The sequence below is a fragment of the Nothoprocta perdicaria genome, unplaced genomic scaffold, assembly GCF_003342845.1.
Source record: "Nothoprocta perdicaria isolate Ctin4 unplaced genomic scaffold, notPer1 scaffold_651, whole genome shotgun sequence".
Classification (NCBI taxonomy): Eukaryota; Metazoa; Chordata; class Aves; order Tinamiformes; family Tinamidae; genus Nothoprocta; species Nothoprocta perdicaria.
This window is the reverse complement of record NW_020455923.1, coordinates 7225-17162: the sequence shown is the minus strand read 5'-3', so window position 1 is coordinate 17162 and position 9938 is coordinate 7225. Positions and strand designations below refer to the sequence as shown.

General features: G+C 60.7%; 1 protein-coding gene across 1 annotated transcript in view; it reads right to left on the bottom strand.

Annotated features, from left to right (window-relative positions):
• Nucleotides 1–775: 775 nt before the first annotated feature.
• C3 (complement C3) overlaps nucleotides 776–9938 on the bottom strand; it is a 16102-nt gene continuing 6939 nt past the window's right edge. Inside the window, exons 18-39 of the mRNA XM_026050117.1 lie at nucleotides 9687–9772; nucleotides 9275–9414; nucleotides 8985–9197; nucleotides 8397–8463; nucleotides 7904–7990; nucleotides 7605–7808; nucleotides 7291–7366; nucleotides 7010–7169; nucleotides 6825–6920; nucleotides 6573–6723; nucleotides 6321–6484; nucleotides 5994–6152; nucleotides 5433–5583; nucleotides 5256–5307; nucleotides 4823–4910; nucleotides 4644–4733; nucleotides 4217–4322; nucleotides 3496–3585; nucleotides 3185–3271; nucleotides 2918–3001; nucleotides 2262–2397; nucleotides 776–1461 (exon numbers count right to left, since the gene is read on the bottom strand). Coding sequence (XP_025905902.1) covers nucleotides 1320–1461; nucleotides 2262–2397; nucleotides 2918–3001; nucleotides 3185–3271; nucleotides 3496–3585; nucleotides 4217–4322; nucleotides 4644–4733; nucleotides 4823–4910; nucleotides 5256–5307; nucleotides 5433–5583; nucleotides 5994–6152; nucleotides 6321–6484; nucleotides 6573–6723; nucleotides 6825–6920; nucleotides 7010–7169; nucleotides 7291–7366; nucleotides 7605–7808; nucleotides 7904–7990; nucleotides 8397–8463; nucleotides 8985–9197; nucleotides 9275–9414; nucleotides 9687–9772 — 2629 coding nt within the window. The 3' untranslated portion in view covers nucleotides 776–1319. The remainder of the gene's footprint in view (nucleotides 1462–2261; nucleotides 2398–2917; nucleotides 3002–3184; nucleotides 3272–3495; nucleotides 3586–4216; nucleotides 4323–4643; nucleotides 4734–4822; nucleotides 4911–5255; nucleotides 5308–5432; nucleotides 5584–5993; nucleotides 6153–6320; nucleotides 6485–6572; nucleotides 6724–6824; nucleotides 6921–7009; nucleotides 7170–7290; nucleotides 7367–7604; nucleotides 7809–7903; nucleotides 7991–8396; nucleotides 8464–8984; nucleotides 9198–9274; nucleotides 9415–9686; nucleotides 9773–9938) is intronic.

Here is a 9938-nt window from a genome sequence, read left to right as displayed (position 1 = left end):
CTGCATGGCCATTTGGGGACACCAAGGGACCTTATAGACCACTGAGTCTGAAGATCTGGGGCTGGAGACCCATCTGCATGGCTGTCTGGGGACACCAAGGGACCTTGTAGACCCCTGTTCCTGAAGATCTGGGGCTGGAGACCCASCTGCATGGCCATTTGGGGACACCAAGGGACCTTGTAGACCCCCTAGGTCTGGATATTTGGGGCTGGAGACCCAACTTCCTGGAGCTGTGGGGCTGGAGACCCACACGCATGGAGATATGGGGGCGTCAAGGGACTTTGCACAAAGACTTCACCCCAGAGACCCCTGCTCTGTCCAGAGATGTGGGGCTGGAGACCCACCTGCATGGAGATCCCCCCTCCCCAGAGATGTGGGGCTGGAGACCCACCTGCACAGAGATCCCCCTCCCCAGAGATGTGGGGCTGGAGACCCATCTACGAGGAGCCCCGTGGGACCTCAGGGACATCAGAGGACCCTGGAGCCACCATCCCCCCAGACCTTGGGGTCCTGGGACCTCCTCACCTAAAAATCTGGGGGTGCCCTGRCACCCTGAGCAGCACCCTGCCCTCGATGCCTTCCTGCACCCATGGGTGCCCCTTTACCATGCTCCCCCAGCAGGCCTGGGTCGGGGGGGAAGGTGCCTTAATTTATTGCCAGGCGACTGCTAATTTATTGCACTTTAATGCCMGTTTATTTATTGCGATTTAGGATATTAATAAATTTATTTATGGCTCCAGGTGGCCCCAGGGGTCCTTCACGTCCCACCCCAAAAAGGTGACCACGTGCACCCCCCACCCCACGAGGGGGTCTGGTGTCACCAGCCCCATTTTGGGGGTGAATCTGCTCGGAGGGCCTGAGTGCCAGGCCAGTGCACAACCCTATACGAGCCACCTGAGAATCCACCTCGTTCTTCACCCTGGCCCTGGGGATCCCTAGGGGGTGGTGAAGGGGACCTCGAGGGACCTAAAGGGAGGGACCTAGGTGTCCGGGACCTCCCTGCGACACCCCGTGCTGGTGCACCCACCTACCCGCCCCAGCTSGCACCCATGGGTGCTGGCGCTTCCTTTAGGCACCGGCAATTGCCGTGGGGGCGAAGCTGCAGAAACCACAGGGCTGGAAGTTCCACCAGGCGCAGCACCCAGTGTCCCCAATGTCCCCAATGTCCCCAGTGTCCCCATTGTCCCCATCGCTCCAGAGCTGGGCTGTTAGAAAGCAGGTTTTTGGGTTTTTTTATGTAGCAGAAAAAAACAAAAATTGGAGAAGGGGGATGGGGAGGGGGAGCTCGTGGGGTCCCCAGGGTGGCGGGGGACACCCAGTCACGTGGGGCACCCGAAGAGGGTCATGGTCTCGGCGAACTCCACGAAGTCCTGGCACTGGGCCTGGAGCTCGGGCTCCTGGCACTCCTGCTCGCCGGGCCACCGCTCGAGCCACGTGTCCTTGCTGATCAGGTAGGAGAAGCTGCAAGGGGAAGGGGACACYGGTGGGTGGCGGCTCCAGCACCCATGGGTGGCCCCGGAGCGGTGAGGGGGTAAGAGGCACAACCCTATATGAGACGCTAGAGAATCTCCGCCTTTGAGGGTCATGGGTGGAGTCATCTCTATGTTCTAGTTCCTCAAGACCCATGGTGTCACCTCGTGTCCCCTGCCCCATGTGTCCCCCACCCTGGTGGTGTCCCCCATGTCCCCGTGTGACCCATGGTGTCACCCTGTGTCCCCTGCCCCATGGGTCCCCCACCCTGGTGGCCTCCCTCATGTGACCCATGGTGTCACCCTGTGTCCCCTGCCCCATGGGTCCTCCACCCCTAGTGGTGTCCCCCATGTCCCCATGTTACCCATGGTGTCACCTTGTGTCCTGTGTCACCCATGTGTCCCCCACCCAGGTGGTGTCCCCCATGTCCCCGTGTGACCCATGATGTCACCCTGGGTCCCCTGCCCCATGGGTCCCCCACCCTGGTGGCCTCCCTCATGTGACCCATGGTGTCACCCTGTGCCCCCTGCCCCATGTGTCCCTCAAGACCCATGGTCCATGTCACCCTGTGCCCCCTACCCCATATACCCACATGTCCCCCACCCTGGTGGTCTCCTCCATGTCACCCATGGCATCACCCTGTGCCATGTGCCCTGTGTACCCATGTGTCCCTCAAGACCCATGGTCCATGTCACCACGTGACCTGTGCCCAACGTGTCCCCCACCCCTGGTGGTCTCCCCCATGTCCCCCCCCACCCCTTGGGCCGTGTCCCCGTGTCCCCTGTCCTTACTGGGCGCCGGTGCTCCAGAGGTCGCTGCCAAGTCCCCAGATGAGGTAGTCCTTGCCCACCTCCAGGTTGAGCGTCTCGCGGCACTGCTGGTGGCTCACGAAGGTCCGGTTGCTCCCGGCCGGGGCCTCATCCGTGCCTGCCCAGGGTGACCGCGGGTGACATGGTGTCCTCACGTCCCCTCCCCATGTCACCGACATGTTCCCGCATCACCGACATGTTCCCGCATCACCAGCATGTTCCATCAGCACCCACACGTGGTGCCAAGGACATGGCCCAGCTCCACGGATGGGACCCAGTTCTCCCCACAAAGGTTGTCCTCTCCTCATGGACGCCTGATGCCACCAGCACCCATGGGTGGCAGCGGCGTGGGTCACCCGCTCCCCTCCAACACTGGGGACATCCCCCTTTGGTGTTGCCATCTCCATAGGGGTGGTGCTAGTGCTTTTGGGTGACCCCCAACCCACCTGGTTGTCCCCAAGTCCTCTCGGGGGTCCCTTGGGTGACATCAACCCATGCAAGTGTCCTTGCTCCAGGACAGTCACAGAAGCATTGGGTGACCTCCAGCCACCCCAGGAGCCCCCCAACACCCCTTGAGTGACACCAAGTCAACCAGGTGTCCCCAACGTCCCCACCCTGGCACCTCGGGTTGCTCGTACCCATCTTGATGACGGAGAGGATGTTCATGAGATAGTTGTCGTAGGCCGGCAACTGCTTCATCTCCAGCAGCCTCACCTTGTACACTGTGGATAGGGACGTCCCCACACCGTTGTCACCAAGGCCACCCCTTAGCTTGGGTGGCCCTGATGCCCTCTTCTCCTTAGGTCCCTCTGTGTTTCCCTCTGGTGTCCCCATGTCCCTCCTGCGCCCACATCTCCTCCCATGTTCTCACGCCTCCCACCATGTTCCCCATCCTGGTGGCCCACCGTAGTCAACTCCCGGTTCGCAGGCGTCCTCAATCCGCTTGTTGACAGTGATGGCGACGTCCTCCTTGTGCTGCACGAAGCAGCTCTCTGGAGGGGGGACACGGGAGGGGGACACGTCTGGGACAAGTCTCCATCATGGCCAGGAGATGTCCCCTTCCCAACCAAGATGCGTCCCATTCTGGCCAGGACGTGTCCCCACCACGACTGGGGCATGTCCTTGTGGTGGGACACATCCCATCACATGTCCCACCACAAGGACACGTCCCATCATGCCACGTCACCCCTCCTGGTGTCCCCTGTCCCTGTCGCACCTTCGGCGCAGCGGCACACGTCCTCATGGCAGATCTTGTTCAGCTTCCCGCCGCCCTTCTCCGGGTGGTAGAAGCGCGTGCAGCGGTCGTCTACAGAGACACGCGGGGGACACGGGGTGGGGGACACGGCAGGGGAGAAAGTCAGCAGGAGGAGAGGACATCGAGGACATCTGGGGGGCAAGGATTGGTGGGGATATGGGGTCACCCTGGTGGCACCATGGTGGGGAGATGGGGACACCCTGGTGGCACCATGGTGAGGATATGGGGTCACCCTGGTGGCACCATGGTGGGGAGATGGTCTGCAGGGAGATGTAGGCACAGAGGAGTTCTGGGGGGCTCAGAGGACATCTAGGGGACAAAGATTGGTAGGGATATGGGGACACCCTGGTGGGACCATGGTGGGGAGATGGGGACACCCTGGTGGCACCATGGTGAGGATATGGGGACACCCTGGTGGCATCACGGTGGGGAGATGGTCTGCAGGGAGATGGAGGCACAGAGGAGTTCTGGGGGGCTCAGAGGACATCTGGGAGACAAGGATTGGTAGGGATATGGGGACACCYTTTTGGCACCACGGTGGGGAGATGGGGACACTCTGGTGGCACCGTGGTGGGGAGATGGTCTGCAGGGAGATGGAGGCACAGAGGAGCTCTGGGGGGCTCAAGAGGATCGAGGGGAACAGGAGGGGACTCAGGGGGATTTGGGGGCACACGGGGCTCACCAATCTTGTAGTAGCTGTATATTGTGACCGACGCGGGCTGGATCAGCCCCACCTGGAAAACCTGGTGGGCCTTGAAGGACAAACACTCCTCTTCTTGGTGGGACACCTGGGGAAGGCATGGGAAAGAGTAGATGATGGCATTACATGGGCATTACAAGCCTGGTCATGTCTCCATCCCTGCCCACGTCCCCATCCACGTCCTTGTCCTCATCTATGTCCTCAATCCCATCTCTATGTCCCACCCACCTCCTTGTCCCCATCCATGTCCCCAATCCCATCCCTGTGTCCCACCCACCTCCTTGTCCCCATCCCAACGTCCCATCCATATCCCCATCCTGGCCCCGTCTCCAGCCTTGTCCCCCATCCTGTCCCCAGTCCCCATTCGTGTCTCTGAGCCACCCCGGCCACGTCCCCGCCTCTGTCCCACCTTGTCGAGGTAGATGACGAGGTTGCCGCGGTCCGAGGGCGCCTTGTCGATCTCGTACTTAGAGATGTATCTGTCCACCCCCTCTGAAAGCTGAACGTGGGGACACGGGGACATGGTGACATGGAGCACGTGGGGGCACCACCACCCAGGGACCCGGTGCCCCTAGTCCCCGTGCTCACTCGTTTGAGGTCTTCAAGATCGGGGGTGAAGCCCGTGAGCATGGAGATGTCGAGGATAGACATGGTGGCATCCACRTTGTCCAAGTACCTGGGGGAGACAGCGCCTGTCCCCAAGGTCTCCAACATCTCCAGGACCCCGTCCCTGACATCCCCATCCCAGTGACCACCCTGGGACGGTGTCTCCATTCTCATCCCTGTTCCCAGRGCCCTCTAAATTGTCCCCATCTCTGTAGTCAACATCCCCCCCAGAGTCCTGTCCACGTGGTGGTCCCTCTCCCTGATGTCCCCATTTCTTCCCCTCTTTGACCTTGTCCTTCTCCCATCTCTGATGTCGCTGTCCCCAGTGTTGTGATCCCTGCCCCCAGCCTCCCCCTTCTCATCTCCGATGTCCCGGCGTCCCCGCCAGCCCTGATATTCCTCCTGTGTCCCCCACCTCATGCAGATGGAGATCTTCACAGACCGGATGATCCCCTCCTTTTGCTTGCCTGCAGGGTGGGGAGAGACAACGTTGTCACCCTTACCCTGTCACCCGAGGGACAGGGAGAATATCGGGGACCCAAGGGGACATTGAGGGMCACTGGGGGACACGGAGGGCTCTGGTGGGACTCACCCGTCTTCACTTCTTCCACCTGCACCCGCAGGTCGAAGCTGTCACACTTGCTTTCCTTTTCGGGGATCTTGGCGTTGTAGACGGTCACCACCGTCAACGTCCCCTTGCCTTTGCCCTCCGCTTTCACCGTGAATTCCTCGTTCCACTTGGTCTGTTGGGGCCAGGGGGACGTTGGGAGGCATGAGGATGTCCCAATGGATGAGGTGGATCCAACGGTGATGGGGCAYGCCATGCCATGGAGGGGACAGGAATGTCGTTGGACCCGAGGAATGGAAGGACACGGAGGGACAAGGCAGGCCGTGGAGGGACACAAAAGGCCCAGGGATGTCACAGGACGCCGAAGGGACAGGATATGGAGGGCAGGGACATCCCAAGGCACAGAGGAACGTGGAGGGGACAGGATCATCACAGGCCACCCAGGGGACAGGAGCACCCTGGGCCACCGCAGTAGGGGGACAGGAGCAGCGGTTGCGCTGTGCTGGTCCAGGTGGCCACCAGTGCTGTGGCGACGGGGACAGGGATGGTGGTGACACCCACCAGGGCCCATCACGGCGGCCATACCTCAGCAGAGCGGGCCACCAGGGCRTTGCGGTTCTCGATGCGGTACTTGATGGGGCTGGCGCGCCGGGGCAGCAGCACCGACACGTCCAGGTTGAGGTCCTGCTCTTGCGGCATGGAGATCTGGTACTGCGCCAGAGCTTGGAACACCAGGATGGTGGCCTGCAGGGACAGCAGGGTCACCAGTGGGTGTGTGGACATGGACCAGCGCGTCCCCAGGTCCTTGGGGCACCTTGGAGCCCAGTACCCAAAGCCCTGATGTTATCTGGGGCTGGAACATCTCCTGGGACATCCATCCCACCCCACGCCAGCTCCYAGCCCACGGCCCACCTGTGTGGAGCCATAGCCACCCCCGTAGTAGTTCTGCTTGGCGAGCCAGCGCACGACAGGTCCCGCGAGGTCCGTCTTCTCCATGTGCAGCAGGGCGAGCAGGGCGTAGGACGTGCCCTCGATGTTGTAGGTGCGGGCGTTGCGTTCCTCCCAGCTCTTATTGTCTACGGGAGGTTGTCGGAGGGTCCAGTGTCACTTCGTGGCCCCCTGAGACCAACCACCACCTCTGTGCCCTCCATCCCCAGGCTTTACCTTTGGAGAACTTCATGAGGATCTTCTCGCTGTTGAGCTTCCCCGCCAGGGCCAGGGCGTAGGAGGTCAGGGCCACCGTGTAGGGCCTGGCCAGGGACTGGTACCGCCGGGACAGGTATTCGGAGGCCTTTTCAATACTCCTCTCCAAGTTCTGGGCAAAGAGAAAGGTCATGTGGGTTCTCGGGTGGCTACTCGGAGAGTTGCCCCAGGGAAGCCACCCCAGGGCCTGGCGGTGCCCAGTGGGACGCTCACGTTGACGCGATCCTTGCAGATCTCCCGGGCTTCCTGCAGCGCGATGAGGACGAAGGCTGTGAGGGACGCCTCGGGCTCGGCACCGTGGTACCCTCCCTGCGTGGCGAGACAGGGGCCGAGGTTTTGGTGCTGGGGATTTGGCCGCTCGTCAGGGTTCTGCAGCCGAGCTGGCTTTGTCCACCTACCACCATCTCCTTGTGGATGACAGGAGCATCCTCTTGGAAAATCCCGTCTGGCTTCTGCTTCTCCAGGATGAGCCATTTGATGGCCCCGCACACCACCTCGGGCTCAATGTCCACCAGCTTGATGGCCATAGCAAAGACTTTGGCCACGTACGCCGTGAGCCTGGGGGCATGGGGACCTCAGAGCTGCGCCCTCTGCTCCTCCCCACGCTTTCCCTGGTTTTCATCCCATTCCCACCGTCCTGTTCCCCCTCCCGGTGACCAGAGGAGGCCAGGACTCTCACCAGGTGCTCGACGGACGGTTTTTGAAGGCAGCGTAGGAATTGTCGTCTTTCCGGAAAGCCAATTGTTGAGCGTAACCTGGTGAGGAGATGGCAGCTCAGCACAACYTGGAAACACCCTGGTTGTGGAGCCAGGAGCTCCTGGCCATGGGTCACACCAGGCTTGCTTTGGGCCACCAACTCTTCCAGCATGACCACAGGGAGCACATCTCAGTGCAAACCAAGAGCTCCAAACGCCGGAGTCCAGAGATGCCCTGCTCACCCAAAAGGTTCTCCTGCCCTTTTGAGGTTCTCCTGCCCTTTTGAGGTTCTCCTACCCTTTTGAATCAAGTTGATGGCCTCGGTGCGGCGGTCGACGCCGAGGGTCTCCCACTGCGCCGTGTTGTCCAGGTAGTGGGTGGCGATGACGGTGGGCGTCATGCCGATCATGTTCTGCTCGCCGCAGCCCGACGGTGTCACGATGAGGTGCTTGAGGTTGGCTCCATCAATGGCTTTCTCCACGATGATGGACACGGGGTTGCCTGGCCGGAGAAGGGTGATGTCAAGATGGGGGGGGTGGAGCAGTATCTCCCACCAATCCCCAGCACCCCGTGCACCCCCRGATGCCCGGTCTCACCTTGGATGCTGACTTTGGTCTCCGACTCGGTGTTGGGGACGATGTCGGAGAGGTTTGCTGCCGAGATCTTCTCTTCCTGCACACCGTCTGCGGGATGGAGAGGTCGCGATGGAGCTGGGAAGACCCAGCTCGGTCCCAACCACCAAGGTGTCCCACCTCTACCCTACATCTGCAATGGGGTGCCCCTTACTTCCTCTGAGAAGTCTCAATCTTGCCTCAAATCTGTAGCAGGATGTCCTCCATCCTCAAAATGCCCTAAACATGAAGCGGGACATCCTTCATCCCCAAGATGCCCTTGGTCCTGCTCATTGCAGGATGTCTCTCATCCCGTGAGATGCCCCAGATCCATAGCGGGATGTCCCTTYGTTCTCATGCGCTTGGGCATGTGTTTGGACATGTGTTTGGACATGCGCTTGGACATGTGTTTGGACAGCGAGTTTCACCCCAGGGATGATTCAGAGACATCTCCAGCAAGGGGATGGACGACACTCACTGATTCCCCGTGCGTTTGGGTCCAGCTCGACAATCTTCACCGTCTTCTCCAGTCTCATCCCTTCAGCCTGCAGAGGCAAGAGTCCAGTTCTCAAAGCTGGACCATCTTAGGGCCACCCTCCTCCAGGGTCCTAATCCAAGAATGGCATCCCAGTGCAAACCCAGCAGCCTCAGGTCCCTGGAGAAACCTGGAGACCCCCTGGAGACCACCCAGTTTGGCTCCTTGGACATTGTGGTCAATGAATCACTCATCCCTGGGTAGAGAATGCAGTAGGAAGGTGGAGATGATGATGGGATGGGACATCCTGGGGGGCATTGAGGGGCACTATATCTCCATGGAGATGATGAGGGGATGGGACATCCTGGGGAGCATCAAGGGGCACTATATTTCCATGGAGATGATGGCAGGATGGGACATCCTGAGGGGCATCAAGGGGCTCTATATCTCCATGCAGATGATGACGAGATGGGACATCCTGGGGGGCATTGAGGGGCACCATATCTCCATGGAGATGATGATGGGATGGGACATCCTGGGAAGCATTGAGGGGCACCATATCTCCAAAGCGCCATGACGGCGGCCGCTCACCACAACTTTGAGCTTCTTCTTGACTCCATCGGCCACGTAGGCGCCCCACACGGCTGCCTTGACCTCGACATCGTGCAGCCCCAGCTGCAGGGGCACGAGGATGAAGGGCACCACCCGCGACGACTGGGCTTTGAGGACGAAGACCTGCTGGTAGCGGGCCTTGGACGAGGAGGCGCTGCAGATGGCCGGGTTGTGCATCAGCTCCACGCGCACCTGCAGGACCCACAGGGGCATCGGTGGGCGCTCGGTCAGCTCTGGACCTCCCCATCCCRTTCGTCCCCACCACTGACCTTGATGTCACGCTCCCAGTAGTTGTAGAGGATGGCGCGGACCTCCACCTGCTCGTTCCTCACCACCGAGTAGGGCAGGCGCAGGTCGATGAAGAATTCCTTCATCACCGTGATCTCGTAGGGGTCGGCCACGCAGATACCTGTCGTGCGGCCAAAACGCGTGTGGTTGCAAGCTGGGGGTCTCACCAGGCCTTGACGGGGGGTCCCTAAAGTCCCAGGAATCTCCCCAAGATATGGGAGATCCTTCAAGTCCTTACGGTTTGGGGGGATCACTCAAGTCTTGGCAAGGTTTAGGGGAGCTCTCACATCTGTGGAGCCTCCCCAAGGTCTTGGGCGACCCTTCCAGCATCAGGTGACCCATTYAGGTCTCGAGGGCCCCCTTGTCACCCAACACAACAGCTCCGTAACCCACCCTTCTTCTCCGAGAGGCTGACAGCCAGGACCTCCCAGGTGGTGATGGAGTCCTTCAGGTAGATGGGCAGTGTCTTCGTGGAGATGCTGGAGGGRACAAGAGCCGACCAAAGCGTTAGACAGCCCCCAAGCCAGGCCAGGAGATTGTCAGGGGCTCCTTGTGGGGCTTGTCTGGGGAGAACAACATCGCGATGGGGACCGTGATGGGACCAACATCATGATGTTGGTTTGGGACCAACATCGCGATGGGGAC